This window comes from Mycteria americana, unplaced genomic scaffold (genome assembly GCF_035582795.1).
Source record: "Mycteria americana isolate JAX WOST 10 ecotype Jacksonville Zoo and Gardens unplaced genomic scaffold, USCA_MyAme_1.0 Scaffold_86, whole genome shotgun sequence".
Taxonomy (NCBI): domain Eukaryota; kingdom Metazoa; phylum Chordata; class Aves; order Ciconiiformes; family Ciconiidae; genus Mycteria; species Mycteria americana.
In genome coordinates, this window is record NW_027445670.1 from 66,346 (window position 1) to 81,029 (window position 14,684).

The 14,684-nt window shown below is 65.7% G+C and overlaps 1 protein-coding gene across 1 annotated transcript; it reads right to left on the minus strand.

The window, feature by feature from the left end:
* Positions 1 to 823: 823 nt before the first annotated feature.
* MDC1 (mediator of DNA damage checkpoint 1) lies at positions 824 to 13,956 on the minus strand. The gene is made up of 13 exons (XM_075490616.1): positions 13,862 to 13,956; positions 13,649 to 13,711; positions 13,370 to 13,415; positions 9,665 to 13,242; positions 9,518 to 9,574; positions 9,198 to 9,385; positions 8,818 to 9,093; positions 8,433 to 8,510; positions 7,624 to 7,809; positions 6,775 to 6,900; positions 6,153 to 6,263; positions 1,426 to 1,714; positions 824 to 906 (listed from the first exon to the last, which is right to left on the minus strand). The coding sequence occupies exons 1-13, from the start codon at positions 13,905 to 13,907 to the stop codon at positions 824 to 826; spliced, it is 5,127 nt and encodes a 1,708-aa protein (XP_075346731.1). The 5' UTR covers positions 13,908 to 13,956.
* Between the last annotated feature and the right edge of the window lie 728 nt (positions 13,957 to 14,684).

Here is a 14,684-nt window from a genome sequence, read left to right on the forward strand (position 1 = left end):
GTTTTGTGTCACTTTGTCCCCAACTCGTGACCCACCCCGCCCCGCCCCGCGTCTCCTTTGTCCCCACGTCCCCTCCCACGTCCCTTCTCCTGTCGGTGTCCCCTCTCGCGTCCCCGTGTCACCTCCCGCACGTCCTCTCCACGCGTCACCTCTCTCGTGTCCCCTCCGTGTCCCCTCTAAGTGTCCCCATGGGTGTTCCCGGTGTCCCCAAAGCCACCACGACCACGCAAGGGGTCCCGGTGTCCCCGTGGGGAAGCCCGATGTCCCCAAGGCCACCACAGCGATCCAAGAGAGCGCCGACGTCCTCAGGGCCACCACAGCCGTGCGGAGGGATCTCCTCCCGTGTCCCCTCCATGTCCCTGTCACCTCCCCTCTGTGCCCCACGTGTCCCCATGGGGACACAGGGCCCCTCCTGTGTCCCCCCCCTCCCCTGTCCCCCCAAAGGAGGGGGGGGGGGGGCAGCTTGGGGTCCCCCACCCCACCATGGAGGTGACACTCTCATGTCACCCAATGTCCCCCCCAAAAAGGGAGGGTTTGGGGTCCTCTCATCCCGCCAGGGAGGTGGCACCACCTGTGTCCCCCATGTCCCCAAAAAGCGGGGGGGGGGGGGGGGGGGGAACTTGGGGTTCCCCACCCCACTGGGGAGCCGACACCCCCATATCCCCCCAAAAAACAGGGGGGGGGGCCTTGGGGTTCTCAACCCCACCGGGGAGGTGACACCCCCGTGTCCCCTAAAAAAGGGGGGGGGGGGCTTGTGGTCCCCCACTAGGGAGGTGACACCACCGTATCCCCCCAAAATGGGGGGGGGGCTTGCGGTCCCCCACTAGGGAGGTGACACCCCCGTGTCCCCCCAAAATGGGGGGGGGCTTGTGGTCCCCCACTGGGCAGGTGACACCCCCGTGTCCCCTAAAAAGGGGGGGGGGGGCTTGTGGTCCCCCACTAGGGAGGTGACACCCCCGTGTCCCCCCAAAATGGGGGGGGGGCTTGCAGTCCCCCACTGGGCAGGTGACACCCCCGTGTCCCCTAAAAAGGGGGGGGGGGGCTTGTGGTCCCCCACTAGGGAGGTGACACCCCCGTGTCCCCCCAAAATGGGGGGGGGGCTTGCGGTCCCCCACTGGGCAGGTGACACCCCCGTGTCCCCTAAAAAGGGGGGGGGGGGGCTTGTGGTCCCCCACTAGGGAGGTGACACCCCCGTGTCCCCCCAAAATGGGGGGGGGGCTTGCAGTCCCCCACCCGGCAGGTGACACCCCCGTGTCCCCCCCAAATCACCTCTTTTTCACTGCCAAAACCCCTCTTTATTGGGGGGCGGGGGGGGGGGTGGTGGGGGGGGGCCGCCAGCCGCCGCCTGGTGCCGGGGCGGACCGGGGGGGGGGGTTGGGGTTCCCCGGGGGGGTCCCGGGGGGGTCGTCGGCTCCGGCTTTTTGCCGCCCCCTCCGTGGGTTCCCTGGGGGAGGACCCCGAAACGGGCGGGGGGGGACAGGCGGGAGGGAGCCCGAGAGGTGCCGAAGGATTTGGGGGGGGGGTCCCGTGGGAATGGGGGGGCGAAGGGGAAGCGGGGGGGGGCGGGGGGGGGGAGGAGGAAGGGCTGGAGCTGGAGGCGCTGGCGCAGGAGCCCGGTCAGGAGAAGCTCGGGGGAGGCCAGGGGCAAGCGGGCGCCCAGCGCCGGGGCCCAGCACCCCGAGTCCGCCTGGCAGGAGATCACCAGCCGCCGGGGCTGGGGGGGGGCGGGGGGGGGGTTTGGGGGTGTCATTGGGGGTCCCCAATACACCGCCCGGACCCCCCACCCCCTCCCGCCCCGAGGACCTTTGGGGGAGGCGGAGGCTTCTGGGGTCCCCAATAGGGCCGTTGATCCTGATGGGACCCCCCCAAACCCCAATGGGACCCCCCAACCCCACCGGGACCCCCTCAACCCCACCCAGGACCCCCAAACCCCAATGGGACCCCTCAAACACCACCGGGACCCCCCAAACCCCAACGGGACCCCCCAACCCCACCCAGGACCCCCAAACCCCAATGGGACCCCTCAAACCCCACCGGGACCCCCCCAAAACTCAACGGGACCCCTCAAACCCCAAGGGGACCCCCCAACCCCACCCAGGACCCCCAAACCCCACCGGGACCCCCCCAAACCCCAACGGGACCCCTCAAACCCCAGTGGGACCCCCCAACCCCACCCAGGACCCCCAAACCCCACCGGGACCCCCCCAAACCCCAGTGGGACCCCCCAACCCCACCCAGGACCCCCAAACCCCAATGGGACCCCCCAACCCCACCCAGGACCCCCAAACCCCAATGGGACCCCTCAAACCCCAACGGGACCCCCCAAACCCCAACGGGACCCCTCAAACCCCAAGGGGACCCCCCAACCCCACCGGGACCCCCCCAAACCCCAACGGGACCCCTCAAACCCCAAGGGGACCCCCCAACCCCACCCAGGACCCCCAAACCCCAATGGGACCCCTCAAACCCCACCGGGACCCCCCAACCCCACCCAGGACCCCCAAACCCCATGGGAGCCCTCAAACCCCAATAGGACCCCTCAAACGCCAACAGGACCCCCCCAAACCCCAACGGGAACCCCCAAACCCCAACGGGAACCCCCAAACCCCACCCAGGACCCCCAAACCCCCATGGGACCCCTCAAACCCCCATGGGACCACCCCAACCCCCAATGGGACCCCCCCAACACCACCCAGGACCCCCAAACCCAATGGGACCCCCCAAACCCCAGTGGGACCCCCCAACCCCACCCAGGACCCCCAAACCCCAATGGGACCCCTCAAACTCCCATGGGACCCCCCAAACCCCCATGGGACCACCCCAAACCCCCATGGGACCCCTCAAACCCCAATGGGACCCCCCCAACCCCACCCAGGACCCCCCCAAACCCCAATGGGACCCCACAAATCCCCCCAGGACCCCCACTAACCCCAGTGGGACCCCCCAAGACCCCTGGGATACCCTGACCCCCCCGGGACCCCCAGCAGCCCCCCCAAAGGAGCCCCAGACCCCAATGGGACCCCCCAAGACCCCCAGGATGCCCTGACACCCCCCAAGGGCACCCTGACCCCCCCGCCCCCCCCCCGAGAGACCCCAACCCCAGTGGGACCCCCCAAGACCCCTGGGATACCCTGACCCCCCCGGGACCCCCAGCAGCCCCCCCAAAGGAGCCCCAGACCCCAATGGGACCCCCCAAGACCCCCAGGATGCCCTGACACTCCCCAAGGGCACCCTGACCCCCCCCGGACCCCCCTCGAGAGACCCCAACCCCAGTGGGACCCCCCAAGACCCCCAGGATGCCCTGACACCCCCCAAGGGCACCCTGACCCCCCCGCCCCCCCCCCGAGAGACCCCAACCCCAATGTGACCCCCCAAGACCCCCCCCGGTTGCCCTGACCCCCCCCAAGGGCACCCTGACCCCCCCCAAACCCTCCCCGAGAGACCCCAACCCCAATGGGACCCCCCAAGACCCCCAGACACCCCCCAAGGGCACCCTGACCCCCCTGGGACCCCCCTGAGAGACCCCAACCCCAATGGGACCCCCCAAGACCCCCAGGATGCCCTGACCCCCCCGGGACCCCCCGCCCCCGAGAGACCCCAACCCCAATGGGACCCCCCAAGTCCCCCAGACACCCCCCAAGGGCACCCTGACCCCCCCGGGACCCCCCCTGAGAGACCCCAGCCCCAATGGGACCCCCCAAGACCCCCAGGATGCCCTGACCCCCCCCCCAAGGGCACCCTGACCCCCCCCGAACCCCCCCCCCGGGAGACCCCAGCCCCAATGGGACCCCCCAAGACCCCCAGGATGCCCTGACCCCCCCCCAAGGGCACCCTGACCCCCCCCGAACCCCCCCCCCGGGAGACCCCAGCCCCAATGGGACCCCCCAAGACCCCCAGGATGCCCTGACACCCCCCCAAGGGCACCCTGACCCCCCCGGGACCCCCCCTGAGAGACCCCAACCCCAATGGGACCCCCCAAGACCCCCAGGATGCCCTGACACCCCCCCAAGGGCACCCTGACCCCCCCGGGACCCCCCCCCCGGGAGACCCCAGCCCCAATGGGACCCCCCAAGACCCCCAGGATGCCCTGACCCCCCCGGGACCCCCCCCCCAGGAGACCCCAGCCCCAATGGGACCCCCCAAGACCCCCAGGATGCCCCGACCACCCCCCAGGACCCCCCAACTCCAATGCCCCCCCCCCCCCATCCCCCTAGGGACCCCCCACCTCTCCCAGGACCCCCAAGAACCCCCCCAGGACCCCCAGATGCCTCCCCCGACCCCCCTGGGAACCCCCATGTCCCATCCCCCCCCCCCCCCCTCGATGGCTTCGGGACCCCCCCAATGTCCCCCCAACATCCCTTGGGTCCCCTCCCCATGGCTCTGGGTCCCCGGTGTCCCCCGATGTCCCCTTGGGTCCCCTCCCTGGTGGCTCTGGGTCCCCCGTGTCCCCTTGGGTCCCCTCCCAAATGGCTCTGGGTCCCCGCTGTCCCCCAATGTCCCCTTGGGTCCCCTCCCCGGTGGCTCTGGGTCCCCAATGTCCCCCCGATGTCCCCTTGGGTCCCCTCCCCGGTGGCTCTGGGTCCCCGGTGTCCCCCGACGTCCCCTTGGGTCCCCTCCCAAATGGCTCTGGGTCCCCGGTGTCCCCCGATGTCCCCTTGGGTCCCCTCCCCGGTGGCTCTGGGTCCCCTGTGTCCCCTGATGTCCCCTTGGGTCCCCTCCCCGGTGGCTCTGGGTCCCCGGTGTCCCCTGATGTCCCCTTGGGTCCCCTCCCTGGTGGCTCTGGGTCCCCCGATGTCCCCTTGGGTCCCCTCCCAAATGGCTCTTGGTCCCCAGTGTCCCCCGATGTCCCCTTGGGTCCCCTCCCAAATGGCTCTGGGTCCCCGGATGTCCCCTTGGGTCCCCTCCCCGGTGGCTCTGGGTCCCCGGTGTCCCCTGATGTCCCCTTGGGTCCCCTCCCCGGTGGCTCTGGGTCCCCCGATGTCCCCTTGGGTCCCCTCCCAAATGGCTCTTGGTCCCCGGTGTCCCCCGATGTCCCCTTGGGTCCCCTCCCCATGGCTCTGGGTCCCCGCTGTCCCCTGATGTCCCCTTGGGTCCCCTCCCTGGTGGCTCTGGGTCCCCCGATGTCCCCTTGGGTCCCCTCCCAAATGGCTCTGGGTCCCCGGTGTCCCCCGATGTCCCCTTGGGTCCCCTCCCTGGTGGCTCTGGGTCCCCCGATGTCCCCTTGGGTCCCCTCCCCGGTGGCTCTTGGTCCCCAGTGTCCCCTGATGTCCCCTTGGGTCCCCTCCCCGGTGGCTCTGGGTCCCCAGTGTCCCCCGATGTCCCCTTGGGTCCCCTCCCAAATGGCTCTGGGTCCCCGGTGTCCCCCGATGTCCCCTTGGGTCCCCTCCCCGGTGGCTCTGGGTCCCCGGTGTCCCCCGATGTCCCCTTGGGTCCCCTCCCTGGTGGCTCTGGGTCCCCCGATGTCCCCTTGGGTCCCCTCCCGAATGGCTCTGGGTCCCCGGTGTCCCCCGATGTCCCCTTGGGTCCCCTCCCAAATGGCTCTGGGTCCCCGGTGTCCCCCGATGTCCCCTTGGGTCCCCTCCCCGGTGGCTCTGGGTCCCCGGTGTCCCCCGATGTCCCCTTGGGTCCCCTCCCTGGTGGCTCTGGGTCCCCCGTGTCCCCTTGGGTCCCCTCCCTGGTGGCTCTTGGTCCCCAGTGTCCCCCGATGTCCCCTTGGGTCCCCTCCCTGGTGGCTCTGGGTCCCCCGTGTCCCCTTGGGTCCCCTCCCTGGTGGCTCTGGGTCCCCGGTGTCCCCCGATGTCCCCTTGGGTCCCCTCCCAAATGGCTCTGGGTCCCCGGTGTCCCCCGATGTCCCCTTGGGTCCCCTCCCCGGTGGCTCTGGGTCCCCGGTGTCCCCCGATGTCCCCTTGGGTCCCCTCCCCGGTGGCTCTGGGTCCCCAGTGTCCCCTGATGTCCCCTTGGGTCCCCTCCCCGGTGGCTCTTGGTCCCCAGTGTCCCCTGATGTCCCCTTGGGTCCCCTCCCTGGTGGCTCTGGGTCCCCCAATGTCCCCTTGGGTCCCCTCCCCGGTGGCTCTGGGACCCCCCTGTGTCCCCCCTTGGTGGCCCTGGGCCCTCCCGTGTCCCCCCCTCCACTGTCCCCGCTGTCCCCTCACCCCATAGGTGTGGGGCATGGTGGGCAGGAAGGTGCCACCGCTGCAGGTGATGATGTCCCTCATGTGCTCGGGCTCGGGGCGGACGCTGGGGGTGACGTGGACCTCGTAGCCCTGGGGACACCGGAGGGTGGGACAGGGGACAAAGACACCTTGGGGACAGTGCGAAGACACCAAGGGGACACTAAGGGACATCAGGGGACACCCCTCCGGTCATCCCCAAGCCCCCCCCACGATGGGACCGAGGCCACATGGTGGGGGGGGACACAACTTGGGGGACCAGGGACACTTTAGGGGACAGGGACACCTCAGGATCACCTTGGGGACACTGTGGGGACACCAGCAAAGGAGGTGACGCTCCTCTGGCCATCCCCAGATCGGACCGAGGCCACGTGAGGGGACCCGATTCAACGGGGGACAAGGACACTTGCGGTCACCGTGGGTCCACCGGGTGACATCGGGTGACACCAGGTGACAACCCCTGACAGCCCTGTGCTGAGTCCCCAGTGGGTGCCCCACTCGGTGAGGGGACAGGGCCACCCGTGGGGAGGACAGGGCCGCTCGGGAAGGGTTGGGGACAGTTGGGGAGGGTTGGGGACAGTTGGGGACAGTTGGGGACGGTCACCTGGAGCAGGGGGTGGCGGCGGGCGCGGCGCAGGGCCTGGGCCAGGCTGAAGCCAAAGTGACGTTCCTGCTGGCTGTCACGCACCAGGAAGGGACCCGGCACCAGGACGCGGCCACCGCGGACGCTCTGGGGACACGGGGGACACACGTGGTGGCACCTCCAACCCCAGGGACCTCCCAGGTCCCCTCCTCCCCCCATCCCCCCCCCCCCCCTCGTCCCCCTTGTCCCCCACGTCCCCAAGGATCCCGCTCCTTGTCCCTAACGTCCCCCCTTGTCCCCAAGGGCCCCTTCTTTGTCCCCAAGGGCCACCGTGTCCCCAAACACCCCTCTTCCTTGTCCCCCCACAACCCCCATGTCCCCAAGAACCCCATCCTCTGTCCCCAAGGACCCCTTTTTTGTCCCCAAACACCCCCCCTTGTCCCCAAGGACACCATCCCCTGTCCCCAAGGACCCTCCTTTGGCCCCTAGAACCCTCTCCTTTGTCCCCAAGGTTGTCCATGTCCCCAAAGATGCCATCCCATGTCCCCAGCGACCACCCCATCCCCAAAGACCACCATCCCATGCCCACGAGGACCACCCTGTCCCCAAGGACACCTCCCCATGTCCCCAAGAACCACCCTGTCCCCAAGGATGAACCTTGTCCCCACAGACCCCATCCCTGTCCCCAAGGCCTTTGTCTCGTGTCCCCAAGGATCCTCTCCTTGTCCCCAAGAAACCTCTCCTTGTCCCCAAGAAACCCCATGCCCTGTCCCCAAGGTCCCCCATGACCCCAAGATCCCCCTTCCTGTCCCCAAGAACTCTCTCCTTGTCCCCAAGTCCCCCCTCCCGCGTCCCCCACCCCCATGGGACCTCGTGGAGCCACTCAGGGGTGACGATGGGGACGCCGCGGGCCACCGCGCAGAGGAACTTGACGGTGCGTCGGACGCGGTCGGTCACCAGGTGGGTGCAGTCAAAGACAGAGGTGGCCATGGACCCTCCCAGTGTCTTCAGGGCCACCTCCATGTCTGGGGAGGCCACCACCCCCGTGAACAGCACCTGGGGATGTGGGGACACCATGGGGACGTGTTGGGGACACCCCTGGGGCGGCCACCACACCGACAAACAGAACATGGGGACACCATGGGGACACCCCTGGGGTGGCCACCACACCGACAAACAGAACATGGGGACACGGGGACACCATGGGGACGTGTTGGGGACACCCCTGGGGTGGCCACCACACCGACAAACAGAACATGGGGACACCATGGGGACGTCTTGGGGACACCCCTGGGGTGGCCACCACACCGACAAACAGAACATGGGGACACCATGGGGACACCCCTGGGGTGGCCACCACACCGACAAAGAGAACATGGGGACACGGGGACACCATGGGGACGTGTTGGGGACACCCCTGGGGTGGCCACCACACTGACAAACAAAACATGGGGACACCATGGGGACGTCTTGGGGACACCCCGGGACTGCCACCAACCCCGTGAACCTGGGGACACCGTGAGGGCTGAGGGACACATTGGGGACACCATGGGGACACCCCAGGGGGATCTGGGGGGGACGTGGGGACACTCCTGGGTGACTTTGGCCAGGGTGGGGGCAATGAGGGGGGGCCAGGGGGACACCCTGAGGGGACACAGGGACATTGGGGGACAACGTACCTTGGGGGGGGTGGAGCCAGGCCCCCCCCGGGGGCGGAGCTGGGGCCCCATGACCTCTGGTGGCTCCTCCTCCTCCTCCTGGGGGGGGGCGGAGCCACAGCATGAGACCCTGCCCCTTCCCACCAAGCCCCGCCCATCCCCATTAGGCCATGCCCTGCTTGTCAATCAGCAGCCAGAAGCCCCGCCCCCCACAAGCTCCACCCCACATGACCCCTCCCACCATACAGCCCCACCCACCTCATCCAGACCCTGACCCCGCCCCTCACTTTTTGGCCCCGCCCATCACCATTAGGCTCCTCCCACAGAGAACAGACTCCACCCCAGCCCTGCCTCCAGGTTACACCTTGGCCCCACCCACAGCCCCACCCCCCCAAGCCACACCCACCTGAGCTTGTCTCTTAGAGGGGGCGGGACCTGCCCGACAGGGGCGGGGTTTGGGTGGGGGGCGGGGCTCCACCTGCCCCCGCCCCCTTGTGGTCGGCGCCTCTGGTGGAGGGGGGCGGGCCTGGAGGCGGGGGCTGCGCCGCACGGGGGCGGGGTCAGGAGGAGGTGCTCCGCCCCTAGCCCTGCTGGCTCTGCCCCCACCAGAGGCTCCACCCCCTGTGGCTCCGCCCCCTCGGCTCCTGACCAGGCGCTGGCTGCGGCGGGGCCCCTCCCCTACCTGGGGGATTTGGGGGGGGGGGGGGGGGGTGTCAGTGCCCGGACGCCCGCGTCCCCTTTTTTGGGGTGGGGACCACCCGGACCCCTGGGTCCCCTCGCACTCACCTCCCCGCCGGCGCCTGCTCTGGTCTCTGTCCCCTCCCGGGCCGGCGTCACCGTCACCGGCTCCGTCGGGGGGACCCAGGCGTGCTGGGGGGGTTCTGGGGGGGGCTGCTCTTCCTCCTCCTCCTCCTCCTCCTCGGGGAGGAAGAAGAGCTGGGTGGGTTCCTCGGGGTCCCAGCCCCGCGTTGCGCCTGTGGGAGAGCTGCGCTGGGGACCCAGGTGGCCGGGGTGGGGGACACTCAGGTGTCCAGGGGCGGGGGGGGGGACACCCAGGTGTCCCGGGGCGGGGGGGGGGGACACACGCAAGCGTCCGGGCCACCTACTGTCGGCCACCGGTGGCAAGAAGCTCTGGGTGGGCTCCAAGAAGAGGTTGGGGTCTTCTGTGGGGTGGGGGGGGGGAAGGAAGAACCTTGAGAAGGGACCCAAGCGTCCGGGGAGGGGACCCAGGTGTCCGGGGCCACCCCACTCACCGTCACTGTCACTCTCTGTCACCGCCGCACCCACGTCCCCGCCGGAGGCTGTCCCCCCGTCACCCCCGGGTCCACCACCGGCATCGCCGGCGACACCCAAATTTGGGGCCAGACGCGGGGATTCGGGGGCGGAAACGTCTGGCGGCACAGCTGGATCCTTGCCCCTCACCGAGGTCTTGCCTCGCTGGGCCCCAACATCTGGATTCGGGGCCTTCACATCTGGATTCGGGGCCGAATCGCGACGTTGCGGGACCACCCCTTCCACGCCGGTGTCACCGTGTGATTTTGGGGACAAACTTGGCCGTTTGGGGGACGATTCCCCTCGGTTTGGGTTTGTCTCCTCCGCGTCGATATCGCCGCTCGTGGTGAGGCCCCCAACATCTGGATGGGGCCGATTGCGGGTCCGGAATCGACTCGGGAGGCTCCGAACATCTGGAGTGGGGGCCACCTCCTCCATGTCGGTGTCACTGCCATCGCCGGGGCTTGCGGGAGAGGAAACATCTGGATTTGGGGGTGGTGTTGCCACATCTGGGTCACCAGATGCCCCTTGCACTGTCCCAACATCTGGAATGACACCATTGTCCTCAACATCTCTATCATTCTCCGCATTCAGGACCGGCCCCTGGGCCTCGGGGGCTCCAACATCTGGTTTTGGGAATGTCACCTTCACATCTGGATTGTCATTGGTCCGTGTCGGCCCTTCGGGGTCAACATCTGGAGCAGCGGCCATCTTAGCAACTGTGTCCATGACCTCATGGGTGGTCCCACGTGTTTTTGGAGCTCCAACGTTGGGAAGGGCATTGAGGTCCTCCACATCTGTATCGCTGTCACCATTGGAGGCACGGCTGAGGCCACGAACATCTGGACTCGGGGTCTCCATCACCACAGTCGGGTCTTTCTGGGTGTTTTGGGGTGTTTCGTGGCTTTTTGGGCAAAGAACACGTTGACTCAGGTTGTCTTCTTCCACATCTGTATCGCTGTCCCCCTCTAGGTTCCAATGTTCATTTTGGGGTTCTTCAACATCTGGATCGGGGTTCTTCATCTCCACATCTGGGTCTTTGCGTGTAATTCTGTGGATTTTTGGACACCTAACATTTGGATTCACCCCATTCTCCTCCACATCTGTATCGCTGTCCACCACAAGTGTCCAATGTTCATTTTGGGGTCCTTCAGCACGTGGATTTGGACCCTCTGTCTCCACATGTGGGTTTCTTGGTACATTTTGGGTTGCTCGATAGGTTTTTGGAGCCCCAACATCTCGATTGGAAGTCTCCTCCTCCCCATCTGTATCACTCTCCACCAGGAGAGTCTGTCGGCCTTCAACATCTCCATTTGTGGTCTCTGTCTTCACATCTGGCTCCCTGGGGGCTGTTCTGTGGCTTTCTGGACAACCAACATCTGGATTGGAAGTGTCCTCTTCCACATCCGTATCGCTGTCCACCATCACCATCTGATGACCCTTTTGTGAACCTTCAACATCCACGTTGTGGGTCTTCATCTCAAGATTTTGGTTTTCTGGTACATTTTGGGTCATTTGATGGGTTTGGGGGCATCCAACATCTGGACCGGCTCTGTCCTCCTCCACATCTGTATCGCTGTCCACCATCAGCATCTGATGACCCTTTTGTGAACCTTCAACATCCACGTTGTGGGTCTTCATCTCAAGATTTTGGTTTTCTGGTACATTTTGGGTCGTTTGATGGGTTTGGGGGCATCCAACATCTGGACCGGCTCTGTCCTCCTCCACATCTGTATCGCTGTCCACCATCAGCATCTGATGACCCTTTTGTGAACCTTCAACATCCACGTTTTGGGTCTTCATCTCAAGATTTTGGGTTTTTGGTACATTTTGGGTCGTTTGATGGGTTTGGAGGCATCCAACATCTGGAACAGCTCTGTCCTCCTCCACATCTGTATCGCTGTCCACCATCAGCATCTGATGACCCTTTTGTGAACCTTCAACATCCACGTTGTGGGTCTTCATCTCAAGATTTTGGGTTTTTGGTACATTTTGGGTCGTTTGATGGGTTTGGGGGCATCCAACATCTGGACCGGCTCTGTCCTCCTCCACATCTGTATCGCTGTCCACCATCAGCATCTGATGACCCTTTTGTGAACCTTCAACATCCACGTTGTGGCTCTTCATCTCAAGATTTTGGTTTTCTGGTACATTTTGGGTCGTTTGATGGGTTTGGAGGCATCCAACATCTGGACCGGCTCTGTCCTCCTCCACATCTGTATCGCTGTCCACCATCAGCATCTGATGACCCTTTTGTGAACCTTCAACATCCACGTTGTGGGTCTTCATCTCAAGATTTTGGTTTTCTGGTACATTTTGGGTCGTTTGATGGGTTTGGGGGGATCCAACATCTGGACCGGCTCTGTCCTCCTCCACATCTGTATCGCTGTCCACCATCAACATCTGATGTCCCTTTTGTGAACCTTCAACATCCACGTTGTGGGTCTTCATCTCAAGATTTTGGATTTTTGGTACATTTTGGGTCGTTTGATGGGTTTGGGGGCATCCAACATCTGGACCGGCTCTGTCCTCCTCCACATCTGTATCGCTGTCCACCATCAGCGTCTGATGACCCTTTTGTGAACCTTCAACATCCACGTTGTGGGTCTTCATCTCAAGATTTTGGTTTTCTGGTACATTTTGGGTCGTTTGATGGGTTTGGGGGGATCCAACATCTGGACCGGCTCTGTCCTCCTCCACATCTGTATCGCTGTCCACCATCACCATCTGATGACCCTTTTGTGAACCTTCAACATCCACGTTGTGGCTCTTCATCTCAAGATTTTGGATTTTTGGTACATTTTGGGTCGTTTGATGGGTTTGGGGGGATCCAACATCTGGACCGGCTCTGTCCTCCTCCACATCTGTATCGCTGTCCACCATCACCATCTGATGTCCATTTTTGGGCCCTTCAACAGCTGAGTTTGAATTCTCCATCTCCACATCTGTATCGCTGTCCACAAGCGCCCAGCATCCATTTTTGGGACCTCCAACATCTGGATTCAGGGTCCTCATCTCCACACCTGGGTTCCTTGGCATGTTCGGGGCCGTTCTACGTATTTTTGGGCGCCCAACATCTGGAAGGACCTCAACCTCCTCCACATCTGTGTCGCTGTCCACCACAAGCACCCGACATCCATTTTTAGCACCTCCAACATCTGGATTTGGGCCCCTTTTCTCCACATCTGGGTTGCTGCTCACCTCCAGGGCAGCCCGGTGGCAGTTTGAGTGAAAAAGAGCAGTTTCCGGGGGCACCTTAACATCTGTATCACTTTCAACGTTGAGAGCGGGGTGGCTGCCTTCCAGATGTTTCACATCTGGATCCGCAACCTTGCGGGGCTTCAGAGAGCGATTTTGGGGCTGAACACTTGGAATGGCCGTTTTTTTCCCCACATCTGGATCTGGGGTGGGGCGGGGGCCGAAACGGCGCTTTTTGGGTCCCCCGACGTCTGGATCCGGGCAGGGTGCGGCCACAGCCGGGTGGTGGCCTGCTGCGGGGGTGTGGCGGCGTTTTCGGGGCCCCCGAACATCTGGGCAAACATCTGGCTCCTCCGGGTCGCTGCGGGGGAGGGGGGGATGTTGGGATTTGGGGTCTGCCTGAGGGACCCAGGCATCCGGGCTCACCCCCAAGGGACCCAGACGTCCTGAACCCCCCCAAGGAATCCACGCATCGGGGTCCCACCTACCTCTCCAGCACGACTTGGGGTGAGGCAGCATCTCCGAGGGCAGGGCCTGGGGGATTGGAGCACAGATTATTATTGTAGGGCCTACAGTAACCCCAGAGGATCCTATCAGATCCGGGTTCACCCCCTTCCACTCCCCGCCTCCACGTTTTGGTGGTCCCTACAATAACACAACATCGGCGTTTCTGTAGGTCCTACCGTAACCGCCACCTTGTTACGTTTCTGTAGACCCTACGATAACAGCGTGTTCCCCCGCCCACCCCGCGGTCCTCGCACACTCACGCCAGCGCAGCTCGTCGTCCTCCGAGTCGCTGGCGAGGGGGGGCCCCGGCTCCGGTCCCTGCCCTACGGAGGACCCACAGATTGGGGGGGGCTGCAGGACACCCCCCTCCATGGGGACCCAGGTATCCAGGAGCCCCCCCCCCCCCCCCTGCCCCCCCTCCAAGGGACCCAGGTGTCCAGGAGGGGACCCCGATATCCGAGGGGGGGACCTACCTGCACCCCTCGCAGTGCTGAGGCCTCGGCGACGCCTTCGCTGCATGGTCTGGGGGGGGGGAACAACTGCCCCACGGAAACAACTACCCCCTCCAACTGCCCCCCCCAAGTGCCCCCCAAATTGCCCCCCTTCAGCTTCAACTGCCCCCCTCAAGTGCCCCTCGGTCACCATTGACCCCCCAACTGCCCCCCTGGGTCCAAAGGACCCCCCCAGTTACCTCCCCCATTCTCCAAATGCCCCCTCCAACTGCCCCAGGGCTCCTACTGCCCCCCTGCTTTCTAACTGCCCCCCCCAAATTGCCCTCCCCAGACCTATATCCTGCCCCAGAGAGCCCCAAACTGCCCCACAGGGCCCCAAACTGCCCCGGGAATCCCCTAAGCAACCCCACACCCCTCCCAACTGCCCCTCGCCCCCCCCCCAAGTGCCCCAGGGACCCCCAAACTGAGTCAGAGACCCCCCCCAAACTGCCCGGGGACCCCCCCGAGCTGCCCCACAGGGCCCCAAACTGCCCCGGGAAGCCCCTAAGCAACCCCACACCCCTCCCAACTGCCCCTCGACCCCCCCCCAAGTGCCCTGGGACCCCCAAACTGAGTCAGGGACCCCCCAACTGCCCCGCCGAGCCCCCAAACCGCCTCACGGGGCCCCCACGCTCACCCCTCCCGCGCCACCGCCCCCATGCTCCGCCTTCCCGGCCCTATTGGCCGACACCTCATCGCGTCACCGCCCAACGGCCGCTCCCATTGGCAGCCGTACGCGTCCGTCCGGCCGGGAGCATAGAGAGGAGCAGGGGGGACGATCCTCCGAGAGCGGCGGCGCGGCTGT